Consider the following 27239-nt stretch of genomic DNA (forward strand, 5'->3'; position numbering starts at 1 on the left):
CAAATAGGTATCTTATATGTTTAATCTTTTGCTTTAAATTATTATTGTACGCAAACATATTTTTCTCATCAGATTCACATCCAAAGGGTATATTTAAGATGTCAATATTAAAATATACATCAATATCTCCAATGAAATGAATGGTAACCTTGTTAAGGATAAAAATGTTTTTATGCCAAATTTAAATTTGAAAAAAAAAAAAGATAGAAGGTAACTATACAATATATCTTATATTTGTTAAAGGTTGGTGTTCTCTTTCTTACATTTAATAATTTCGAAACCTACACCTATTAAAACTTTGAAATCGAAAAACTACAAGCTATCCTAACTAATTAAATTTTACATATAACAGCCAATTTTTCAGTCCACTTGCCCTAAGTGAAATTTGGCAATATCAGAAGTGTATAGCAGAATGCAACTATAATTCTCAATTTTTTTGAAGAAAAGTAAATTTTTGTAATTAATTTCGAAACTTGAAATCTATGAAAAGCTTCATCTATAAGAGTAATAGAATACACTATTGCTAATGTAAGTGAATTAGAATAGTTTCTATTTATTTCATTTAGTCTCTGATTTTTTTAATGTGTACTTAGTAATATAGGCATTTTCTAGATCTAAAAAAATGCAAGTGTTATAATGTTATAAATAATATACTTGAAACAAGCTTTACTTGGTTCATTGGAAGTAAACATATACATTTTCCTTTAAAAATATTATCTAAGTAAAACAGCTAGCTAGCGAGCGAGTGTGAATCACTAAAAAATCTACTGAGTATGCAACTAATAATTAACTAAAGGAGTGTATCAAAAATGAAAATAAAAAACAAAAAAATCAAATTAAAATTTTATTACAAGAGTAAATTAACTGGTTTAAAGCATTACATTGTATTAAGAATTTAATAAAACATACCACACTTATGTTATCCAAGAATATTAAAAGTTGTGGGTACTTCAACTGATTTCCATAAAAATGTTTCATATGTTTTGGTATGTTTTATTATTTAAGTGTCACCTTAAATGAAAGTGCTGTGTGCTAAAATACAACCAGAGAGATAATCTCACAAAAGAAAAACTGAAGTTGTTACGGTATAAATATGACAATCAAACTAAGAACTAACAAGACTGGTCTTAAGACACTTTTGCCTTAATTATATTTAAGTCAAATTTAAGAACAAACTAACTCTCACATCTGTCATAATTCGTTAACATGTGTTGTAACACACAAATGGAACTAAAACTTGAATTTAATCTCTCAATGCTAGATTGCTCGAGAGCGTTGCCGGCCTTTTAAAAATCGTTACGCTTTTTCTTGAAGGACGACAAGTCGAATGGATTCGGAAATACTTCAGTGGGCAGCTGGTTGCAGATAGTGGTGGTAAAAACTGCCTTTAAAGACGGTCAGTTGTGGAACGTCGGACGTCGAGGTGATACGGGTTGAATTTCATATTCTGCCTCGAGGTCCGATGATGAAACTTATACTGTATTATTAATAATGACTACCTTAAATATTTTAGGACATAATTTTGACAACTTGAATATATTCATCCCGTAACGAACATCAGATTTCTAAACATGCAAATCAAATAAACAACACAGTTAATAAATAAACAGTCCATATCGAGTCGAAGCCTCGTTACACCAAATACATTTCAGTTAAACAAACTAAAATGTAGCATTTTAGTTCACTCAACTAAAATTGAACTAAACTAGTCTATAATACAATTGACTAACACTAATTGGAATTTTATATATTTACAAAATAAGCAATTTAATATTTTCTTGGTTACTATAAACTATTCATGTTATAACGATCTTACATTCTGACACTTGTGTATTATTTTATTTGTTAAAATGTGAAAATTAACTTTGTTTATCGCCCTTTAATAACGAATAATGGTCAACTAGCTGCTCTTAAAACGTCTCTTGCGCATGATCAAATACACAAGTGTCAAAATATTTGTCTTTTTCATACATTGTTGGCGTTAAATGAATCACATATCAATAAATACTTTAAAATGCCGTCGCATCTAAATCACAGTAACATCATATGAAAATAACGATTATTTCAACGTTATAGCTAGAAAGCCTAAATCGATATAATTAAACGCTTTTAATAACATTCATATAGATTTATTAATTTTTATTATATTAGAATACATTTATTGAATAATTCAAAATGAAGTACATTAATTTTAAATAAATTCATTGTAAATTGTCAAAGTGTAAGTTTTATTGAAACTCAAACATATTGCTGTCCTTCTCAGGTATATATGTATGATAGAGACAGCAATATCTCATAAATTAGCTAAACTCCCATTAAATATTCACTAACAGGCAAACTTGTCGGATATAGCATTAGTTTTTAGATAAATTTATTAAAATCACTGGATTACTTCCTATAGACAACGAAAAACCATATTAAACAGTTATTTGCAATATATGTTTCAACTAGAACGGTAGAAACAAAAATTTCTAGAGATTTTTTTGTATTGAAATTTTTGTCATCTTGTCTTCAAGCCTGTTGTCCAACTAGAGAAAACGAGGCTTTGAATATGAGAATAGGAAACTACGTCACTGGTTCAAAATGGCGTTTGCGTAATCTCAACAAGTTTGCGAATAAACTAAAATATTCTATAATTTATTGCTTCAATGTCATCCATGGAATGGAGTAGGGCAGTGCTATAACATTTGTTGATTATTTTGGAAAAATAAAGATTTAAATACTGCGTTCCTATAACTAATTGTTGAAAATACGATAAAAACATGTTTTTATTAACTCTGTGGCATTTCAATGCGCTATGTTATCTGTGCAAACACAGATTATTATGAACATACATATACCCATTCATATAAAAAAACAGTCTAGTGGCACCGTTTTATCTAAAGTACTACCACTGCTGTTCTGTCTGCTTTCATCACAGCGTAAACATAATTTGACGGAAAGAGACAAAAGACTACTGAGGGCAAACTTTTTAATCCTACTAGGAACGCAGGACTATTAATTAGAAAAATATTTCGGTTAACAGAAATAACGGCCAATCTTTATACCTCCATCAAAATATACTTGATTTTGAATATTTTAAAATATAATTATGCTATAGAGATTGGCCGCAACTATGGGTAACTAGTACGAGGCCTCGTGTCCGGCCAAAATATATAGATCGTTCCCGTCTTCGCCTGAGAGCGTGTTGTTTTGGAGTACGTGCGATTCTAGTACTACAACTCTGAAATAAATTATTATGATAAATTAATTCGAGAATACTAAAAAAATTTTTTTTTTTTCACAACATTACTTGGATTATCAGGAAATTTTGTGATCGGGTCAATTGACCGTTGATTTTTATAGTTACTTTGGTTAATAATTGTGATTTCTATTATTTCTTTTAAGAATCATAATATTATTTAATTCCATTTGTTTCGCTACAATTTAGAATCATTACTTAACAAATAAAAGTACGAATATTCTTACGACCAATCAGAGCAGAGCAAATGTCTCGAGGCGCCATCTTTAATTTGGACAGTGCGTACTGATTGATTGATTTGAGTTTGAGTTTGAATATTCAGTGGAGCATGTGGTGTTTGAGTAGATTGTGTTTATAATTTAAGCTTAAAGTGTTATTTGTAATTAAAAAAGGAATCAATCTAAATGAAATATTGTACGATAATTATTCGTGTCTTTTGTGTTCCCACTTTACCCACATGACGCCCACTGAATGACGATATCCATATCGATGGAGTGTCGATATCTCTACGACATTATTCCTAGGCTATTTGACGAGATTTTAAAGACTATTTCAGAATGTTTATACAAATTGTTATTTTTAATTCTGTTTGGTTTTAAAATCCCATGCTTGTAAATACGTATGCAAACGTCAAGTTTTTTACGTGTTAATATTAAATTACACAAATATATTATATTCTGATCAAAATCAATCTCCGATGAAATTAAACTCCACGTCAGTATTATCAGACAGACGAGGACATATTACAAGCAATGTCATCTTTAATTCCACTACTCTGTGACTGTCACGTGACTCTACAAAAGTCAATATTTTTAACTATAGCTTTTTAAATGATTATTTCCAAGTTATTTTACTCCATCACGCTTTTTAAATGTTTTCTACTGATTACTTTCAATAACACAGTCAAATAGCCTACATAATAGTCTGTGAACAATATAAATTACGTTGTTCTCCAAATGAAAAGTCCCAATTTATCCTAATGGGCAGAAAATGTGAATACTAACTTGTCGTGTCCGACGAGTCGGTATGCGCGTGAGTGGTCGACTATTTCCTGAGTGACGTCAGCGTTCCTCAAAGACCGACCTTGCATGCCGTTGCGGTGGAAGGCCAGCACCGAGTCCGCCAGACACACTGAAAAGTAAAAAATATTAAACCAAATAAATAGACAACTCGTATTTTCTAAAAGCAGAGTTGACCACTCAATTACAAAGAAGAGTGTTCCAATAAATACCTGCACCTGAGTTTCATCAGGAGGTGAGGCAGAATATAAAATACCACCCGTAAACATCGATGTCCGTTCCACAACTGAGCGTTTTTCAAGGCAGTTTTTGCCAGCACCACTATGTGGAACCAGCTGCCCACTGAAGTATTTCAAGACCGTACCAAATTTTTAACCAGCCTTGGCATTGAGTGTCCATGGGCGGTATCACTTAATATGCTTCACCTGGCCGTTTGCCCACTGTTCTATGAATTTTTTTTAAACTGAGGTCGTAGATTTGAATCCCGGCTTTCTATAAAGGAAATCACGAATTTTCTTTCTTTAATATTTGTTGGTTCCATATCTTAAATATAATCACACTTTGAATAATACTCACATATGCTATCAATCTGGAAGTCGAACTGCAGTCTCTGCGGCAACTTGCTCTTCCGCCTGTCGTCTTGTCGTCGGGAATCGAACCCGGGAAGCACCGGGATTATATCCACTACATTTTCGTGACACACTAGTACCTGGAAATTTAATGAAACCTTTCAAATGCCTGTTGGTATAACAATTAGTTAAGTTTTATTTTTTATTCAAAAGTAAGATATATCATCTGGATATGGTATTAAGTTCCCGAGAAATTTGTGGACAAACATACTTTTAATACACTGTTATAATTCTACAGGTCACTTACTTATTTTTAAATCAGTATAAACTTTTTTTATTACTAACATATTGAGTAGACTCGCTCTGACCAAAAATAGATTACATGTTTGAAAAATAGAGAAGAAGAAGATAGAGAAGTATTATTCTTGCTATTGCTTAAAAGTTAATTACTTTAGTTTTAAGATTTTAAAATTAAAAATGAATTGTCGAAATGGTTCAATATACGGTCAGCAACGACACTCACCGCGTCCTTATTCAGCTGATGCACAGCCCTAAGCGTGTGGAGCCTCTCAGGCCTGGGTATGACGGTGTTGGAGCCCCCGGGGCGGACCTCCAGCTCGTCCGAGTGGAACCAGCTCGCACCTTTAATTCAAACAGAAACTACTGTCAGCAAACATTAAATGTTACTTAAAGTACTGATAGCAAATTACTAAGGACTTTTTTAAACTACAGAGTAAGCTTTCGAATTAAGTACGGTCAGAAAAAAAAAATGTTTTTTTATTAAATTAACTTGGTTCATAGGCCCACTTAAATTTTCGAAGATTTTTTAGTATTGAAATAATAACTTTCAGGGAAACGAGTTCTTCATACTATTTTCCATTATATTTTCGAAGTGAAACTTCTTTAGACGCATGAGGGTAAACTTTTTACGGAACGTCACGAAGATGTGCAGCATTTTTGTCGATGACAAGGGAGAGAGCGATTGAGACCGACTGAGAGAGAGTGAGAAGGGTGAATTACCTTATAGAAATTATATTTTTAAAATTAAAATTATAATTTATGCAAAATAATTTATTGAAATCTCAAATGAAGAATTGTAAATTAAAATGCCACGTGTTTTTATTATCGAAGAACTGAAATTAAAAAAAAAAATGTATAACTTGTATTAATTTTCGACACTTAATATTTTCTCAAACTCAAAATACGTTTCGCTTCTGACATGTTTACTTTGTACGCACGCACTTTTTTGTCTTACCCGAATTTATATTAATTAGATTTAGCCGTATAGGTTTCCTCGTGACACCAACACAAAGAAGTGGATACTCCAGCTCCGGAGTAATGATTAACTCGAAAGCGAGTAACGGCGACGGTAGGACACATTCGATGTTCTGAAATTTATACAAACGGACTCTTGAAAACACAAAATTTATGCCATTGCTATGTATATATTACAAGAAATCAATGTATGAGCCCATTGAGATTTAGTTGCCTATTGAGTCTTCGTTAAATTTAATACATTTTTGACATAATGAAGTCATACTTAGCTAGGTATGTGAAAAATATAAATAATTGTTTGAATTACATTTCTTCCAGTTCACCTCGTTTTACGCCATTATTTGAGAATTGAATTGGCTGTAAATATTTTTTAATCATTTAATTATTTATGATTTCATTTATATTTTATACACTCGGCTTTTAGCGGCACGCTTGCAGTGCATATGTCGCAACCAACTAGGTTAATTAGCCGTTCAATCAACAGCCTAGCCTCTTAACTTAACAGCGCCGTTTAACTAGCGGCCTGAAATACATTTAGCCAGTTGATCGAACAGCAACGCAGATGACTAGGATCGATGACGTTTCATTACTTGCCTAGGCTGTTGACTGTTAATTTAAATTTAGTTCCACTTTCTGCCACTCTCAAACTCGAAACGAAACGCTTACTGTCAATATGGCGTCGAAAAACCACAACTTTGATGGTGTTTTCCAACGTTTAATGAAAAAGAACAAGTACAATGGAAGAGTGTAGTGACAATAATAATGTGAATTTAGCTATAACTGATTCAAGTAATTTATTTGTTAAAGAAATATTTTTCATGTCAGATGTAAGAATGATACGCAAGAATTAGCCAGACAGTTTATTAAAGGCCGTTAGTTCAACGGTGCTGTTTAGTTAAAAGGCTAGGCTGTTAATTGAACGGCTTATTAATCTAGTTGGCTGCGACACATACATTATTCTCCTATTTAGCCTCAAGTAGGCCATTAGCTTTAGAGTTTTGAATACCTTCAGTAGCATGAACTTCCGTAGAGGGTCGTACCACTGCATGAGGAATAATCCAGCGGGCGTGGCCCCGCACAGGTACTTGTATCCATTGTAAGGGTTACGGACTACTGCGCACACGGTACAACCTAAAAATAAATCGTAAGAATAAGTGTTACCTAAGGTTTTTAAATCTAATATATAAAATTCTCGTGTCGCGGTGTTTGTGGTTAAACTCCTCCGAAACGGCTCGACTGATTCTCATGAAATTTTGTGTGCATATTGGGTATGTCTGAGAATCGGACAACATCTATTTTTCATCTCCTAAATATTAAGGGTAGTCCACGCCTAAATTATTATATTTTTAATTTTTAGATAATTTTTTAATTTTATGTTTTTAATGATACAGCATTAAAAAATACATACAACCTTTCGCCCCTCTACGATCAACCCCTATTTTTTATTATAAATGATATACATGGCAAAACGACGTTTGTCGGATCAGCTAGTATTTATATAATATTCAATAAATTTGAGATATTAAACGAATGAAACAATGTTAATATTACCTCTGGTGTCAGGCACGCGCGTGGAAGGTGCGAACCGTCTGGGTAGAAGCCGGGGCGGCAACACGCGAAGGGATCTGCCCGCCCCCGCCCGCCCACTACCCGTTAACACTAACAGCTCGTGCCGGTAGAGGCAGGGGGTTTTACCTGTTGACATACCACTTGTTAAATATTCAAATACTAAACTCTTAAAGTACACCTTCGTCTCGTTCTGTCAAATAGATTTTACGCTGTGATAGAAAGGGTAAATTCTTGTAAAACATTGTTATAAATTAGGTTTATATTTGAGTGTTACTTAATTTTTTTTAAGTTTAAAGTGACGCAAACATGACGCGTTTGTCATAAGCAAAATATAAACCATAGAAAGTTAATAATCTTTTTCTGCTGTATTTTAAATTTAGTCCATTACTAAATTTTAATAAACACTACAAAACGCTACTTATCTAGAATGATATATTCGGTAGTGGACTGATAAATTAAAAAAAAGCATTGTTAAGTGCCTATTGTTATTTTGTGTGTATTTGTTAGTAATACAAGTTATGTCTTTGTCTATGTCTATCTGATACCTAATCCGCTATTTGACAATAAGCAAAAAATTACTTGTAGAATCTAATATTGCAAGTTTTTTCTTCTTGAAAATTTATGTCTACCATAATTGTCAGGGATTTTAGAATAGACAGTTGTCTGAAAAGTCTGTTCGCGGACGATAGTTTAACGTGACGTCGTAACAAAACATTGATGAAATCATTGCATACTTATATGAATAAAATTGAATATTTTTTATTGAATTATTTTGTATGGATAGACTTAGGGAATGCAAAAATGCAAAAGATTCCGATCTCGCGAGATCCCGTGTAATTTTTCGAGATCAATCCCGAAGCATAATATGACGAGATCTCGTTCGAGATTGACGAGATTGGGAGATACTGATTTAGTTAGTGCAGAATATACGTTGTGTTTCATGATTCGAAAGCGAGAAGACCTAAAAACTCCTCTCTCAGAAAAATGGATCTGTTCGATGAACAAACGTATCTCCGAGCGTCGCATAATATCAACTGCAGCGCTGTTATATTTGCAAAAATCCGAATAATTTTCAAGATGATGTGGAGCAATGGAAAGGCAACGAGACTTTTCAATTGCCAAGAAAATATCTAAATCAAAGAAATCAAAAATATAATTACACTATTATAGAGATTAATAGAGAGTAGTAGTAGAAGGAACAAGTAGAGATTAATACGACAGTATAAAACGAAGATCACTTGCTACTTTCTATGCTTGCAGAGGTTTCAAATATAAGTGCTACTGCTACACAAACTAATTAATACATCACTTCAAGAGGAATTAGAAGAAACTCTCCGAGCGTCTAAAAGTCCTTTTACACGTGTATCCACAAGCTTAGATAAATTAGTCACTATCACAAACAAGCAGTTTTCATCGTATTCAGTCATGTGATTTTTTTTAAACTGGACGAGATCCCGAAAATTTCGGGATCCCGCTGGATTGATATTTCTAATCCCGCGGGATCTCGAATTTACGATCTCGAGTCGGGATTGCATTCCCAATGGATACAAAGAAGGAGTGAATCCTCGGACGCATGGGCCATCTAGTGGAAGAGCGTAAACGGACAATGGGCGTAAAGTGACAACGAGCGTAACGGGACAATTAGTCATGTTTTTTCTTGCTTTCATTGATTTATTAGACGTTGTCACGTAAAAATGTTTGGTATCATACACAATTTTATATAAATTGACAAAAAATATGTTAATGTACAATGTACATACCAGAAAGCGACATAAGAACATCCTTGATGACGTGCATCCAAATCGTCCTTCGAGGACAGAGTTGATCCATAGCAGTCTCGTGTAGCTCGTTCAAGTTCAAAGTGTAGATACCCTCCTCCGCACCTGGAAGAACAAATACAAGATTCTTATATACAGCTTCGAACTCTACTCAAAAATTTCGTTATAGAAATCTGATACTAGTGGTAAAAATTGTTACAGCGTACCGTTATTCATATTGGGTTTTTACAAATCATATCTTTATATATTTATAAGTAAACTTACAGCTATCATACATATTATACACATAATACAAAACCAAAACAGATTACATAGATAAACAATATATATGAAACAGAAAACATAAGTATATTAAGAGACAAATATAAAACTAAAAAAATTAAAGAAAACTGAAATTTAACATTAATCAAACGACAAATTAATACTACAAAGAAACTACTAAATTGTTACTGCTAACAAAACAGTCTTCCCGCCTCTTCAAATATTTCCTCACATCCAAAAAAAAACCATTCAAATCGGTTCAGCCGTTTAAGAAGAGTCCAGTGATATACACACGTTCAGCAGAATTATATATATAAAGATATTACACAAAAAAGTTTGAATTGTATGGTGGTTAAGTATCCTTAAATTTTCTAATTTTCCGCGCAATTTTCTTAATTTTTTTCTTTCATAAGAACAATCTCCTGCGACGAAGATACGTGGACAATTGTATCTTATGCCCGCGAGATTAATTATTAATTTATTCACATAAAATACTTACACTATCCTTACAGTACTAAACCAAAACGAATAATGTCGAAAAAAAAAAAGAAATAATTTAAGTGGTATTACCACCAAGCTATTTCCTGACCTCTTGTTACAAGCAAAACTAAGATTCGAAACAAATATTTACACTGAGACACTGTCCAAATAAAACGCGAATAGTCAGGATAATATTAAAATCAGCTCAGTATTGAAATCAATTCAAGAAGATGAAGCACCAAGGTAAAATTTGTAGAAGACATATTCTCTGATTCTTGAAACTTAATATTAAATATTAACATAGAAATATCTTCGGATCTCCTATCATTAGTAAGTGATGCCCACATACATCGACATATAATCGTCGCTGTAGAATGATAACCTCGTAAGTTCAGAGAACCAAACATTGCAGGAAACGAAATTTTTTTTTAATTTCGTCAATATTCGTCAAAATATTAGTATGTGCTTTTGTCCATAGTTTTAGATGGTAAAAAGGACCTATTTATTAATAACGTAATTGATACATGATACATGATTATACCAGTTAAATGAAATAAAAGTCTAAGAATAAAAAGTAAATGGTTTTTAACATACAAGGTTATGATTACAGTGGCGATTTGTCTAAGGCCCGTTTTTTTGGTCTGATTTTGATGGAAATTTCTATTAAATTTTAAAATGTTAAAAAGTATTTAAGTGACAATAGTTAGACACATGCTATCGCAACAGTTCTTGTAGATATTGATATGTTCTTTAATATTGTGCAATGTTGTTCTATATTTTTCGCAGCGCATGCGATGAAATATATTTTATATGCATTTTTTTACACCTTGGGTAACATTATTGTAGTTTTTGTAGGGATCCTTATTTTTTCTTGGAATTAAATTTTCATTATTATTATTATTATTATTAATTAAAAAAATTAATGTAGGCTATTAATCAGAGTAAATGTAGCATTCAAATAGTGAAAGAATTTTTAAAATCGGTCTAGTGCTTTTTGAGCCAATCCGTTACAAACATACTTACATACAAATCTTTCCTTTTTATAACATTAATATAGAAGTATAGATATCAATGTCTTCTTACGACAGCCTGGATTTAAACAATCGATCAGGGTTCCACGTTGAACGAGTAAGCGGCTGTGAACTACAAATATTAGCTTGAAGACGATAAAAACATCAGAGGGAATTTTTCTTACCTATGAGAATATGCTGATCCCTGGTGTCTGGGTGTATCCAAGATGCTGTGCAGTTTATCCGAAGAGGACAGCCATTAAACACCTGAAATTAAATTAGTACTACAGTTAATAAGTAGACTACCTGTATAATATCTTTTCGGTTACGTTTAGGTTACCTTTTGAATACAAAACTCTAATTAATCAACAAATTTTTAAATTACTTAAAATTAGTTATTTCTACTACGTATAATCAGATAACGTCAATGTATAATCAAATCGCAAAATGTTGAGGGTAGTTTGCAAAATTTTTACCTTAGAGAAACAAGCACCCATGTGCACTTTGGGTGTAGGCGGTAGTCCGTTGGGCGCTGGTCGCACTGGGCTTCGAACCCGTCTACCCCGCGCTCGCCGAGGAGGGACGGGAGGTGTACTACTACCTGTCACAGAAACTGTTACTTTTATTTTGAAAGTTACTGAAACATAAATTTTTTTGATACTACCTACTTATACTCTGATTTTTCATTCCGCAGAATTCTGATATTTCATAAGTGTTGCTACTAAAAAAGTTCTCCACCGAAAAAGGGACAAATTTGACCCATTTGAGGGCAATAAAAAAATGCTACGTATTTTATATGTTTTACCTACAAAAAGGTAATCCTAAATATTTACTTACACAAGTGACCTAATACAAAAATAATAAATATTTCAATATCACGAACAATATATCGAATTAACTTTAATTACTTTATTTTATTCTTTAGCTGGCATCCTTGCCTACTAATTCCAGGGTTTCCACATTTAAAAAAAAATATCTTTCCTTGTGCGTTTTTTACTGTTTGTGATGAAAAGAGACGTAATTATCACTCGCCGTAAAACCACTTATAATGTGGAGCATCGCACTTAATAAAATGGATACATTCACTAACAAATAAAATGTATGTATAGACTCAGATGTTCAGACTCGTATTGAAATATAAAAATGTGCCCGGCCAAAAAGGTTTGCAATCTCTGACATGTCAAAACATGAAAGCTGTCAGAATTCTACGGAATTCAAAATTAGAGTATAGTCGAGTATGTAATGCATGCACTATAAATTTTGAATTTTCGAAAATGTTGAATATCTAGAACACTAGGCCGACACTATAATAACTAACACTATTTTCTAGGCCGGCAACGCACTCGCGAGCCCTCTGGCATTGAGAGTGTCCATGGGCGGCGGATCACTTAACATCAGATGAGCCTCCTGCCCGTTTGCCCCTCGTTCTATAAAAAAAAATCTAGAACACCGAGTAACTTTTACTTAAAACATATTTTTAAGAACCACCACATCGTCTTCTACCCGCAGGTATTTTTCATTCCATTTTACCAGATTTTGTCAATATAAATTTAATTAAAACCCGAACGAAAAAGTTTTATATATATTTTATTATTAAACAAATCTCATCAAGGTTATTATATAATTTTTGAATATGTATGACCAATTAAACGTCTAAAACTAAACTGTGTGAAATTAGATAATGTACGATTCAAAGTAGTTCAGGTCATTATTTCCAAATTAATTTGTCACACATAACTGTGACAAATAAATTAATTCAAGCGAAACATTATTATATATATATACAGTAAACAGTGGGAGAGCTAACAATCAATCAAAAACCAAGATGAAGTTCACAGCAATTTTATTCTGCGTTGTCATGTTCGCAACTGCATTTGTGACTGTAGCTGACCAAGGTAATGTTTTAATTCTTATTAAAAACTCTATCAATTCCTTGTTTAAGATGTGTATTTTTTAATTTTCATTCTTTGTTTTTTTTTTTTTTAATGGCTCTGGCACGATTTGTGCATTAGCCAGCGTCATTTTTATAATTCGTGCTTGAATAGAAATTCGACCGTGTCCTCCATGTACGGTTTAAGCACTCGCCCGGTACCGCACAACCCTCCCAAAGGCCGAGAACAAATTTAAATTAAATTAAAACTTGCCCTCGAACCGGGAATTGAACCCGGTACCCCTCACCTAGCTGCCACTTAATAAGACCGCTAGGCTATGAGGCCCCTCATTCTTTGTTTTGTAAATCACATTTATCCAAAATTCATTTAGGACAGCTTGCTCGATTACGCGTGTAGCCAGAAAGCTACATATACAGCTTATCACTACATAGTATAAAACAAAGTCGTTTTCTCTGTCCCTATGTATGCTTAAATCTTTAAAACTACGCAACGGGTTTTGATGCGGTTTTTTAAATAGATAGAGTGATTGAAGAGGTAGGTTTTATGTAATTTTGATTTTGGGCGGGTCGCTAGTATATTTATATATAGCTACTAGCTGACACGGCAAACGTTTGTTTTGCCATGTATATTATTTATAGGTAACATTTTTTCATAATAAAAAAGTCGGGGTTGTTAGTAGAGGCGTGAAAATTAGGGGTTGTATGTATTTTTGTATGCTGTATCATAAAAAAAAACAAACAGAATTTTTCAATAAAAAAAAGTGGTAACCCCTTATCACTTAGGGGTTTGAACGATAGATAGTAGCCGATTCTCAGACTTACTGAATATTAATATAAAATTTCATAAAAATCGGTCGAGCTGTTTCGGAGGAGTATGGGAAGTGGGAACGAACATTGTGACAAAAGAATTTTATATAAATATAAATTATATATACAGCTTTCTGTTGCCTAATTTTGTATGTGTAAAGTCTTCTTCTCATTATCTTCTTTTGCGATATTATTTCACGCTTAATTTCACTCGTGGACAGTTCAAGTGATATTACCACTTCAAGCATAGCACTTATTTAGCTCTCTCTGCTAATCTTTAATCTATGGTAACCTATTAAACAACTTAACCAGCACTGGGCGTGATTACAAACAATAATTGATTTCTTTTCACAGTTCAAGCGACCAGCTGCTTTTCAAACAGCGACTGCAAAAGTCAATGCCAACAAGTTTGTGAACCCTCAAGAATTGATGGCTTTTGTTCCAGAACTGATCCAAATGATCTTTTCGGATTATGCTACTGTGTAATTGTGTGATTGTCAATAAAGAATCACAATATATATATACAATATTACATATGCTTTTTATTACGCACGATAGCGCTAGCGAATGCAACAAAATAGAATAATCAGTTTTATAAGAATACAAATGCTTCGAGAGTCCAAGTGACCAGTTCAACTTCCTGGTGAACCCGTATATTTTTCCGGTCATTGCGTCTTGATACACACGATATTCGTTCTCTAGTAAATATATGGTAGTTTATACACGAATGTTCATTTAAATATACTTGTCTTTTAATATTCAAAACTACACAAAAGTAATCTGAATTAATGATATTTGGTTTCAGCACAAATCAATAAATTAATATAACGTTGACTGAATTATATGTTAAACAAATGAAGAAATTGTCTATGTCAAATGCCTATAAAGACTAGAATATCAAAGACATTTTACGTGAACCTATCCTATATCATATTAGTTAATCTGCTTCTAGCTGTTATTATGAACGAAGACGAAAAAAATAAATAGATCCTCAAAATCGGTCAAGCCGTTTCAAAGTTATAAATAACATAAATCAGTGGCGCTACAACCTCTTAAGATCAGCCTCAGATTTCTGAATATTTCATCATCAATTTTAAATCTATTAGGCAAGTAGGTGATCAGCCTCCAGTGCTTAACACACGCCGTCGACTTTATGGGTCTAAGACATGTCGGTTTCCTCACGATGTTTTCCTTCACCGTTCGAGCAAATGTTAAATGCGCACATAGAAAGAAAGTCCAATGGTGCACAGCCGGGGATACCTACGACCTCAGGTATGAGAATCGCACGCTGAAACCACTAGGCCAACACTACTCAGAGTTATAAATGGCGTACATTAAATATTAAGATACAGAACTCACCTTCAGCATCAACTTTCGCCTTGTCCCGTTGACTATCCGATAAGCTTCGTTGCCGTTGACTGGTTTTCACCTCATCATCCTTCAACTCTTGACTCGACCCACCATCCTCCGCCATCTTGAAAATTTCATCTACCGACGAAGTTTTCCGCTTACTACCATCCAATTCACACTGACAGAACTGATTCAAATCTATCCCCGCCGTGACCGAATCCGAATTGTGCCTATTATGCCTCTTTCTATGTTCTTGTACATCCATATTTAAACTTATATCGATCTTCCGACACAGCTCGTCATCCGATCCGCCATTTTCAATTCCCGAATCCGATATTTGTAAACGATTTGCGATCTGCAGAGCGCGAAAATTGCTTACAGAAATCTTTTGTTTCTTGCAAACGTCACAGATAACTATCCCAGAGTCTTGATTCTGGTTCGGACAATGTCGGTAATAGCTTAGGATGTCACCGTTCGAATTGCAGGAGTCACATGAGCACTTCGGTGCGACAGAGCGTTGTAAATCACTAAGGGTGTTCACGTCTTTTGATTCCGGTTTCGGGCACAAACCGCACTCACAATTCGAGTTGATCGGAGTTTCCGAGTCCTGATGATCGGCGTACATTATTTCGTCCTTCTTACACAATTGTTCGTTTATCGACGCCGAAGAGGACCCGATTGGCGTTTGAAAGCTCGTTAAACTTTGATAGACGTTCGTAGATGAATTATTTAAAAAGTTCTGCTTTAGCTGTATGCATTGGGAGAGATGGTGATCGTGTATTGACAGATTGTTGCCAGCCTGTGACATGGCTGCCGTGTCTGCTGTTAAAGGTAGTGTCGCTCTGTAATTGGATAAAAGTGGTTTTAAAACGGATAATTTGGGACAGCATGGTCGGGGTGCTATTAGCTGAAGCTAGGGTTATGTTAGACACTTCAGGCGTTAAATAACAAGTGGTGCAGGAAACGTATAAAAATTGTAAAACTATGTTAAAACTATACCTGGGAACTCCAGAACTATTTGTCTATATAGCTCTATACTCTATACACATAGACAAATTTAAGCAGCATTTTATATTACATTACCATGCTAAATACTAAACACTTAGGGTGAATACATGCAAAATACAGCTTATAATTATCGCTATATAGAACTATGTATCTAACAGCATATAACCAATCTGTATTATATATGTACTGAGCAAAAATCATTCAGGAACATATACTACAAATATCGAAATGCAAAGCCTCCCTGCAAATTACTGGTAGCTACAATAATCATATACTAAACGACAGATTTTTCAAATGAAAAAGATTTTCCAAAAAAAATATGTTACGTTCCCTATACGGAAAGTGTATGACGCAAAAAGAAACGGGAAAATGATATGAATCATGGTTTTCGAAAAACGAGTAAATACCTGCAAAAAATTAAATTGGGAATTCCTAACCAAAGAGGAGATATGTGAGGTCAAAGTGGCCAGTACGGACGTAATATTTTAACAATGACAAAACGGGGTGGTATTAGTTATTTATCTGAACGGTATAAATACATACATATTTTAATCGAAACTTATAAAATTCAAGAACATACAACAAAATTCTAGAAAGAACGGTTTCTTTTATTTGTTAGTCACGACTCCAGTCAGCCAGCCAGAGAACTCAAATTCGTAGTTTGATAAATTTGAATTTCTAAAAATCTGTCGTTAACATAGCAACCAACTACCAAACACACAGGTCATGCAACGTTTACCTGAGCATTAACTCTTCGTCAATATACTGTAAGAGGCTCCTAAAACAAGAGAAATCACATACAAACATCGGCAAAAGCACATTGAGCCTTTGATTCGTGAACATATATATGTAGATGACTTGTATTCATATAAATAATAATATAACTATGTCAGATAATTAATGTTAAATGTAAAAGTGTTAATTGTTTTGAGTATCTTTGATTAATTGCGTACAAAACGAAAAAAAATGTATAGTCGAGAAATATCAAATATTAATTAGTTTGATAATAAAGCGTAAATATGTTAATTTTATTTGCGTTGAACAAAAGCAATGCAATGACTAAATTTAAAAATTTTCAAGTTCTCCTGAATATAAGTTCCCCTTACGTAAAACATGCACGTTTGTCTGTAAAAATGCTTTTTCACACAGTACGATCAAAATGGTATCTGTAGATTTTAAATTCATGATAATAATAACATGACAGCGTAAAATGGAACGACGCGTCTATGATTGGTCGACGGCAAACCAATCACAGAGGCTCGACACTGTACGACATTTAGTTTGACCAATCAATAAAACGCTCCATTACTTTTTAAATTCTAGAACAGTGTTTTCCAACCTTTTTTGCCATGCCCCTAAAACCTTAGCTTTACTAAAATTCTTATGCCAACTCTCTCTCCCCTATACACTAACATATATTTTTTATCGTTAAATGAAAGAAACATAAATGACCTATCATATTTTTCATTTTAGGAATAAATTACTAGGAAATTGTTAACGATACACAGTAAGTAAAACATTTAATGAAAAACTTAAATTTTAAATCGAATTAATTTTAATAAATTTGGAATAGACCCCCTAAACAATCAAATCAAAGCCCCCCTGTGGGGTGTAGGCCCCACGTTGGGAAACACTGTTCTAGACCATAAAGTCGATTGCAACTAATATTATGATATAACACTCAATTATCGATTACAAATATGTGAACGAAGGATGATAATAATTGTGAAAAATTATGGTTACTTAGTATGTCTAAAAATTTGATGATTTAACATCATATTATATAATCAAAAGCTACAGATACCGTTTTCCTAGTCTAGACTAGTCGATAAGATTGAAAACACCACACCAAATCGAAAAACTGCCAATTCCACTCGAAAAAAAAAACAACGCAAATGTCAAAAACAACGGATTTTGACCTAAAGTACCTCAAACTCATTCTCATAATATCATCCCCAGTGATCACCCGACACCACTTGCTATAAGAGAAAATAATATAATAAATACATACATATATGTCGCCTTCCATTTATTTTGTATATATTTAATAAATACTTACTTTTCACTGGTAGATATCGAGTCTGATGATAACTCCTGAGTGAGGGGATTGTGTTTGGGACACGTCATTAGTGATGCGACACTCCACTCTTCACTGGTTTGTCTATGGTACGCTGAAAATATTTCATATTTATTTACACCTATTACAAGACAAACACAAAACACGTTACTAAAGGTTGAGGGACAACAGCTTTAAAAACCTTAATCATAAAGATATAAAGAAATAATTAAAAAAATTATATTTATAATCTAACTATTACATATACGTATATATATATAAAAACTGAAATAAGTAAATGAAACTAATAAAAAAAAATGGTGGTCTATAAAGTCGGTTTACCGACGATAGTTTACCGTGAAAATGTCATATAACAAAACATTGATGAAATGATTGCATACTTTAATGAATAAAATTAAATCATTCTTACAAAGAAGGAGTAAATCCTTGGACACATAGGCCAATCGAGTGGAAGAGAGATAAATTAACACTTATTGCTGATAGACCGACAGACGTAACATTTATTACAAACGAAACACACACACAGAAGGACACAAAATAATAATAAAAAAAAGGAATGAGGTACATTTTAAGAGTGTAATGTGTGTGGTTGTAACTGGCCCTGGCTCAGCAGTATGCTGTGGAGCAGACGTGTTCCACGGCGCTGATCATTCTTCCAGAGACCACGAGTGCATTTATAATGTTATTTAAAAAAAAAGTATTATTATTATTTCTCTGGGGGGCGTGTATTGTATAAAATGTGTTTGTGTAACGTATTTTATTATTATTATATTTAATCTATGTTTTATATAATAAATGGGCAGTCATACTCGAGATCGTATTGTTTTAATATGCATCCAAATACCTCCCGTACAATAATGTAATTTCGTCTTTATATCTTGGGTTTAAGGTGCATTTTTCAATACAAAAAATTCAAAGTATAAAACTCACCATTCCGTTTAATAGTATCACCGCTATTATTAAGGTCGGCGGCGAAATTGATAACTTTAGGCATAGAGGCGAGGCTGAGGTCGTCTTCCGCGTCCAAGTCTATGATGGGTGAGTCGTCGTATACGCCGCTGCGACGATCGCGACTTTCCTCCATTAACCTATAAATTATACAATCATATGAGGTTTCAATTAAACTAGTAATAAAATTTAAATCGTAATTTTTAGTAGATTCTACTGAGAAACAATAATTTCAATAGTTCAAGGCCAGTGAAATATGTATAAGAATGAATTTATTGTGTATTTAAAAAAAATTATATACATATATTTAATTTGAATTGATAGAATATTAATAACTCGATTACAGTTAGTATTAAATAGTTAATTATATCTGATTAACGGATTTCTGTATTCTGTTTCATGATCATTTGTCAATCTAATAGGCAAGTAGGTAATCAGCCTCCTGTGCCTGACACGGCGCCTTTTAGGGTCTAAGACAAGCCTGTTTCTTCACGATGTTTTTCTTAACCGTTCAAGCAAATGTTAAATGCGCAAATAGAAAACCCATTGGGGCACAGCCGGGGATCGAACCTGCGACTTCAGAATTTAGAGTCGCACGCTGTAGGCCAACACGTAAGTTACTTGAATAATTTTGTTAAAGAACTTACAATACAAATGTGATAACATAATATTACAAAACATAGTATATTTTAACAAACTATTTTTCTTCAATAAAATACCTACCGAACTCTAGATGCTGTCATAATATCGTCATCAATCAAACTCCTTGGCCTAATGTTGTTCGGAGGCTGGTCTGCCAGGACACGCCTTCCGCCACGCCCAGTGTGCTTCGAAGCTATACGTTGTGGCACATTGGATATCGCCTGTAAACAATTTATACAAGAATTATGATTTTAATAGGATGTATGATATGATAAATGTATTACTTATTATTTAGCTAGTTAAAAACAAGGTCAACACTATGGGGGGCAGGGGGGGGGGGATCTTTGATTTTCTTATTTGGTGATTACGTGAACAGTAATTATTAACTTTTTACTCACGTATTTTTTTAAGTTAATTATTTAAAGCAAAGCTTTGAATAAATGTATAAAAATACGTACCCCATCTTCGTCCAATTCCTGATTATTACAATGTGAGGGTGGGTTTGAATATTTCTGGAGGAGATCTATCGCTAGTCTTTTGTTCATCTCTTGTTGGAAGAAAGGGTGCTGCAATTGTTTATTTTTATTATTACTACATAATTATCGAAACAGAACACAGATATATATGTGTATAGTATATGTATAGAGATAAAATATTCAGCCCATGAATTTTTAATATACAAAGCTATAATAAGATAATTAAAAAGGACTCCTAAGAGGTCAATATTAATACCAAATTTTATGAAACTTTAATATTATAGATAATTTAAAAAATCAATGGCGCTACAACCTTTTTAGGTCTAGCCCTCAGATTTTGGTATCTGTTTTAAAATCATTTGTTTTATAGGCAAGTAGGTGATCAGCCTCCTGTGACAAACGCCGTCGACTTTTGGGTCTAAGACAAGCCGGTTTCCTCACGATGTTTTCTTTATAAATAAAAATACAGCGATCATTATTATAAAAATCTATATTTTTTTAAATATTTGTTAATCAGTCTTTCTAATCCTTTATGGGTAATAATTTATTGATATTTTTGGTTTTTAGCTTTCTGTGTCACACATAAAATTTTTGACTCAAGACGTGTCAGTTCTTATGGGCGTTTAAAAAACTGCACTAATAATTATTATTTAATTAAAATTATAACTTACCTGCAACAATTTATCAGCGGTGGGTCTCTTCTTAGGATTCTTAGTGAGAGCCAGTTTGAGAAATCCATGAAATAGTTGCGACCAGCGCTCTCGCTCTTTAAGCTGCGGGGGTTTGAACCCCGACTTCGACATAAGAAACAACACCCTCATTGGATGGAGCTCGAACATCGGAGGCTGGAGCTCTGCTAACTCTGAAAATATTCCATACAAAAACTTGATTAGCCCATGGGCATACATGTACTGTTTTATTATCGTCACGGGACAGATATTTTCTAAACGGTTTTCTCAGGACATTTAAGCAATTATTTACATTTTCACCGGGAATCAAATCGGGGAATCTCAACATAGACATGAATTGTTGACTCCTATGAAAGGGAACGTGAAATATAGAATTATAATATATTGGACATAAAGTCCAAATCTTCAATAATAACTTTTAAATATTATACTTATACTTACCAATAGCAGTGATTCCACAAGCCCAAATATCACAAAGTTGATTGTACCCACCCTTTCGTTCCACTGCCGCTACCTGGAAATATATATTTTGTGTAAATTTAAACGCTACAACAACACTTTCCTTTGAACTCACACATAGGATAATGTTTTTTAACCATAATTTCATTCTAATATTCAGGTAGATTGAGAAGATAAAAAGATTTGGGGACAAATAGACTCTTATCTTCCAAAAATTTAAAGACGAGTTTTAATTATTAACCGTTAAATCACCTTACTAGAAGTTATAGAACAAGTGTAATGCTTTCAAGGGGAAGGTGATTTAGAGATTGTAGAACATAAGGTGGTCGGTCAGCAATTAAAAATATCGTAACTAATTATTATGATAATTAATATGACACGTGCGTATTTTTATGCGGTTTTTTTGTATTGAAGCAATCTTGAATTAACCACTTTCTTTGCAAATAAACGAAATATTTATTATTATTACTGTAAAGTCACACATAAGCCAAACAATAGATGGGTTACCTCTGGCGCCATCCAGTACGGGGTTCCAATAAAGGACTTTCGTTTGTTGATTGTTGCCGTGATTTGTGCTGATACTCCGAAATCAGCCAACTTCACATCACCGCATTCTGTTAGAAGTATGTTGGCGCCCTTTATATCCCTGTAAATTAACAATATTATGTTAAACTTTTTAATTTAAAAGATTTTTAGGTTAGGAGAGACTCTTCCTTTCTTAAAGCGTTTCTCTATGGAAAGGCAGAGACTGTGTGGAAGACTCACGCGAGCAAGGTTTACTGAAGAAATTTTGGGGGAATAAAATTTCAGATATAACCAGGAAACAATATAAATAATAATGAATCAAGCCAGATTATCGTGGCGCTTGATTGGAGCAAGGAAAGCAGGAGCATAGACCAGAAAACCTGGCGACGTACAGCTGCAAGAGGCAGAGAGTCTGACTTGAGAGCGAGGTGTAATGAGAGTCTCAAGACTGAACTCCCTCTGCCCCATCCTGGGGTCATAGAACTTTAAGCCGTATTAATAAACAAACATAATTTTATTCATATAGGTAAACAAATACACTTATGAACGTCAACTGAAAAGATGTTAAATTGATGCTAAATTTACATGTACTACCAGGACGCAAGGGCAGGGTAGAGCGGACAAGAAGAACTGGCAATAAACTCTCCGCCAATTTTTTTAATCGCCAATTTTGATTCATACACATTGTTTGAACTGGAGCAAATTAATCCCAAGGATTAGGATCATTTAAATTATCGTCAAATTTATAAAAAGCTTTATTGATTAATTTACGTTTAACGAGAGCTTTGAATTTATTCAGTAATAATTCTCTAACTTCGCTTGGCAGTTGTAAAAACGAATACAATTTAATACGTTGCTCGGTGCAACAAACGATATCCGTTTACGTATGTAAGACTCAGAAAGTGTAAGGGAAATAATATTTTGAATCACGAAATGATAAAAAATTATTTCCTTATTAAATTAAATTAAATTTTGCAAGCACGAAGCAATTACCTATGCATCTTGCCCATGCTATGCAGATAGGAGAGGCCGGTAAGTGTCTCCCGGCACATGTATGCGATTTGAATTTCAGTCAGCGGACCCGTTACGTGGTAGATGTCCTGGAAACATTTTAAATAGATTTAGTTCGCGGTAAGTCGTGTATGATAAACGACTTTTAAATTGCATATTACATTTGTTCTTTTGCATATACACACATTATTTTAATATTGATATGTATTCGTCTTACAATTAATAAAATTTCTTCGTAAATAAAGACATAACAATGTGTCAAGAAATAAGGAGTTGTCAAGGTAATGGAGGACTTTGGGACTTTTTAAAAGGCCGGCAACGCACTCGCGAGCCCTCTGGCTTTGAGTGTCCATGGGCGGCGGTATCACTTAACAACAGGGGAGACTCCGGTCTATAAAACAAAATTTGATATCATTTTTATGATTAACCTTGGATTAATGCAAATCCTAGATCTCCTTAGCGCTTTTCAACCAGCTCTTATTCCATCAGCTATTATTCAGTATTACCCACCTGCAAACTTCCTCCACCACAATACTCCATAGATATCCAGAGCTTGTCTCTGCGCAAATAAGAGCCATAATACGCTACGATGTTCGGGTGACGACAGTCCTTCATCATCAGTATCTCTTGCTGAATGATGGCGAAGTCGTCACCCGGTTCCAGCTTGATCACCTTGATGGCAGCAAGTTCACCGTTGCCATTGAGGCGTTTTGCCTAAAATCACAATTACGTATCATATTATATTTACCTCCAAAAACTAAAATCTACTTTAAATTGTGATGAAATCAAATGAGATGTTACAGGCTTCTGAAATACAGTAATAATTTCATTAGAAGACTTTCATTAATTAATTTCAACAAAAATTCTTATTTTTTAAATGGAATTTTTCTAAATCCTTACTCCATTATTCATAAAGGCGGAAACATACTACTAAAACGCGACGCGACGTGTCGTGTCGACACCCGATGTCCATCGTGCACATTACCAACACGCGACACCACGACACGCTTGCAAATTCAGAAGTCATTTAGCTGATTTATTCCCCGCGCAATGTGCCAGCAAGTTTTTACCAATTTGAGGTTCAGATTCAAGGAATGTTTGCAGCGCAATGGTGCACACCTGGATGATGTTATTTTTAAGAAATAAATTTCCCAGATGTCTATTTTACTTGAAATAAAAAATTGTATGTGTATTGTATTTAGTTTTTTTTATTATATTTTTTTCAAATTCGCAAATCTTTCTGGCCCACCCTGTGTTTTCTAATAAACTGAATTGATTAGCAGGTTATTTGTATTAAACTAACAACATCCTAATTCCCTGTTTTTGGCCTTGTATTGAGGTAATCTTATGTCATATAAAACAGAATATTGTTTTACCAACTCAATTAATTGTTCGTCGTTCATTTCGCCAAATAAATCCAAAAATATCTAAGTATATAAATTGACATTCGTGTCAAAAACTCGAGCATTGACGCATGACGTCATCATCACAACATCCACAACACGCCGATCCAAATCGATTGGATGTTACCGCGTGTGAGCACATGGCGTGTTGTCTATGTGCATCTGACCATATTAAATATATGTGATTGATAAGTACTGACATGCATCGGATGGCGTGGTGTAGCGTGGCGTTTTGGTAGTATGTTTCCGCCTTTAAAGAAAAGAGTTTGTACCGTCTCAACTATAGTAGTTCTCTTTTTATTACAACCTAAACAAAAAAATAGAGAAAGAGATTAAGAGCATTTTTTTTATGATATAGCAGGCTCAGACTCGACTTTCTAGTTTAAGTTAGAAATATTTTTTTAATAAAATTTATCGATTGTTAAAAAATTAAACCAAAATTCTAAAATCTACTTATTTTTGTAATTTCTGCAAAAAATTTGCTTTTACTATTGTCTATAGGTTTTCCATCAAACACACCTCCCCAAAGCCAGCTGGGGTTTCCTGCCACTCCCTTTCAGCTCAGAAACGAAATGATAAAAAAATTAAAAAACATTTACAACATAACTGTACTTTATATCGCCATTCTGAATAATCTATTATTGAGAACACTGGAAAAAGGAAAGAGGGAGACAGACCAAGAGATGGGCAGACGATATAAAAGACTTGGACAAGAACAGCTCTTCTTTTTGGAAAAGAATGGAAGCAGCTGGAAGAAGTCTATGTGTCACAGGACACGCTGATGAGAGGTCATGTAACTTAAACAAGTACTTATATATGGGTGATTCTCTTATAAGAGGTAACTATGGTGGCAATCTATTTAAAAGTGGTTTTTTAATCTATACGTTGCTGTTTTGTGCAATGAATCACATCACTTTAATGTCCTTTATTAAATAACATTATAATTAAATGTCTCATTAAAGCATATTTTTGTAAAACTCGTTATATAGTCTAAAAAAGTCTCTACCCTGGCCTGTCCCCTTACCGGTTTTAGCTTAACTAGCATACAATACATACAATATTTGTATTATTTGCTAAACCAAACTATGTTTACCACAAACTTAATTAAATATACTTAAATATTATTAAAGAAAAATTGAAAAATATTTGCTTATTTTCAATAATTTTTTAAACTTAATTGTTGTCGCGCTTTTTTTGTGTATCTACCCTGGCAATATTCGCACCCCTGCTACAGTATAAAATATAAGATGGCCACATTCCCGAACTCGCTCATTGACATTTAACAACGTGAAGTTAGCAATACTAAGCACAGAAGCGGTTAGATCGACGCCATTTGCCAGTTATTGTGACGTGAACGTGCGATGCAATGGTTTCGCAAGGTCATTGTGTCTCTCCACTGGTAAGTAATAAAAGTTATAATTATCATTTTATTTATTTGCAATTCCTGACCTAATTTAGTAATACTGTAATAGTCAAAGCTTGCTTTATTATAAGTTGAAAACTTTCTTGGATAAACCAAAATAATGTATTATGTTATGAAAACGTCTTTCCCCTGGCGTCTTTCCCCTGGTAAGATTTGTGCCACCTATTTATTGTCTGTGTGTTACACACGCCAATATGGATCTGATTCTTACGGCACTATTCCAAGCCAAAGTTACATCCATTTTAAACCATCAAAATCTTTTTCGTATAATTTATAAAAATAAAGGACTTCAATACAAAGAATTTGATATTAGTAATCCAATTTTTTGCAGAAAATGGCAATCCAAGACTACCAATATAACTGATCCTAAAACGAATAAGACCAGAAAGGTGACTAAATATTTGAAAAAGGTTATTCAGATATATCTACGTGATTTGATTATGCAGTTAGAAGACAACTTGGAGTATTTTCTTCACCATGAACTGAATATAGTCCACCAACATTCTGCTTTTAAAATTAATAAGACAAATTTGACAGTAAGAAAAGCTGTGATTCACGTGGACCTTAGTGACTATAAACAAAATACGCAGAAGAAACTCAAGAATTCCATTTTGGAGGTGCACGTCAACAGATGTCTGCACACAGTTGTAACTTACACGATAGAAGAGGCATCAGGTGAAGTAAAGACAACATGCTATTGTTCGATGTCACAATATTTGTTACATTCGCCTCCAGCTATATGGACATACTTACAGCCAATTTTGAACAGCTTGCCACCATAAGTAGAGATCCTTATTTTTTGGAGCGATGGACCCGTAACACAATATCGCAACAAATACATGTTTTATTTTCTTGTCACTCATTTAATAAAATTTTACCCAGCTCTTAGAGACTTTACCTGGAATTACCATGAAGCTGGACACGGTAAGGGTGTTCCAGATGGTGTCGGTGCTGTTTGCAAAAGATCAGCCGACCTATTAGTAGCTAGTGGCAAAGATAATAATAAAGATATAGCCTGTCTGAGGGATTTGTCAGATGCTATTTAGAAAAAAATGTCCTAGCATTTATGTTTTCGTTATAAATGACAAAGATATTTCAGACAAAGAAGCTTTGCTTGCTAGTGGTAAAACACACATAAAGACTTTTGCTGGTACTTTGCGCGTCCATCAGGTGTCATGGAACATTGAAGATGCGACAACATTGAAAATGAAGTATTTAAGCTGCTTTTGCAGAGAAGATAAACATTGCGATCATTTTAAGCTTGGTACCATGACATAGTCGTCTAATAAAAAATCTCGTCTCCGAGTCGAGGATCTTTACGGCCCCGA

General features: G+C 33.8%; 1 protein-coding gene and 1 long non-coding RNA gene across 6 annotated transcripts in view; one reads left to right on the plus strand and one right to left on the minus strand.

Moving 5' to 3' along the window:
- Positions 1 to 831: 831 nt before the first annotated feature.
- The window catches only part of LOC125052310 (mitogen-activated protein kinase kinase kinase kinase 5), a 41749-nt gene continuing 15341 nt past the window's right edge, over positions 832 to 27239 (minus strand). The window contains exons 2-23 of one of the 5 annotated variants that reach the window (XM_047653067.1): positions 23596 to 23799; positions 23068 to 23174; positions 22057 to 22195; positions 21532 to 21604; positions 21073 to 21263; positions 20384 to 20491; positions 20007 to 20146; positions 19266 to 19423; positions 18318 to 18429; positions 18187 to 18237; positions 16998 to 17036; positions 15260 to 16092; positions 11679 to 11803; positions 11388 to 11469; positions 9434 to 9556; positions 7656 to 7799; positions 7111 to 7235; positions 6085 to 6217; positions 5353 to 5471; positions 4837 to 4969; positions 4246 to 4372; positions 832 to 3223 (exon numbers count right to left, since the gene is read on the minus strand). In XM_047653067.1, coding sequence (XP_047509023.1) covers positions 3124 to 3223; positions 4246 to 4372; positions 4837 to 4969; positions 5353 to 5471; positions 6085 to 6217; positions 7111 to 7235; positions 7656 to 7799; positions 9434 to 9556; positions 11388 to 11469; positions 11679 to 11803; positions 15260 to 16092; positions 16998 to 17036; positions 18187 to 18237; positions 18318 to 18429; positions 19266 to 19423; positions 20007 to 20146; positions 20384 to 20491; positions 21073 to 21263; positions 21532 to 21604; positions 22057 to 22195; positions 23068 to 23174; positions 23596 to 23799 — 3366 coding nt within the window. In that variant the 3' untranslated portion in view covers positions 832 to 3123. Of the gene's footprint in view, positions 3224 to 4245; positions 4373 to 4836; positions 4970 to 5352; positions 5472 to 6084; positions 6218 to 7110; positions 7236 to 7655; positions 7800 to 9433; positions 9557 to 11387; positions 11470 to 11678; positions 11816 to 15259; positions 16093 to 16997; positions 17037 to 18186; positions 18238 to 18317; positions 18430 to 19265; positions 19424 to 20006; positions 20147 to 20383; positions 20492 to 21072; positions 21264 to 21531; positions 21605 to 22056; positions 22196 to 23067; positions 23175 to 23595; positions 23800 to 27239 lie in introns of all 5 variants that reach the window. The other 4 variants (XM_047653066.1, XM_047653068.1, XM_047653070.1 and 1 more) reach the window with 4 other exon arrangements.
- Positions 12844 to 14432, plus strand: LOC125052311. The gene is made up of 2 exons (XR_007117435.1): positions 12844 to 13097; positions 14255 to 14432. It is a non-coding gene; the product is annotated as an uncharacterized LOC125052311 (long non-coding RNA).

The sequence above is a fragment of the Pieris napi genome, chromosome 9 (genome assembly GCF_905475465.1).
Source record: "Pieris napi chromosome 9, ilPieNapi1.2, whole genome shotgun sequence".
Classification (NCBI taxonomy): domain Eukaryota; kingdom Metazoa; phylum Arthropoda; class Insecta; order Lepidoptera; family Pieridae; genus Pieris; species Pieris napi.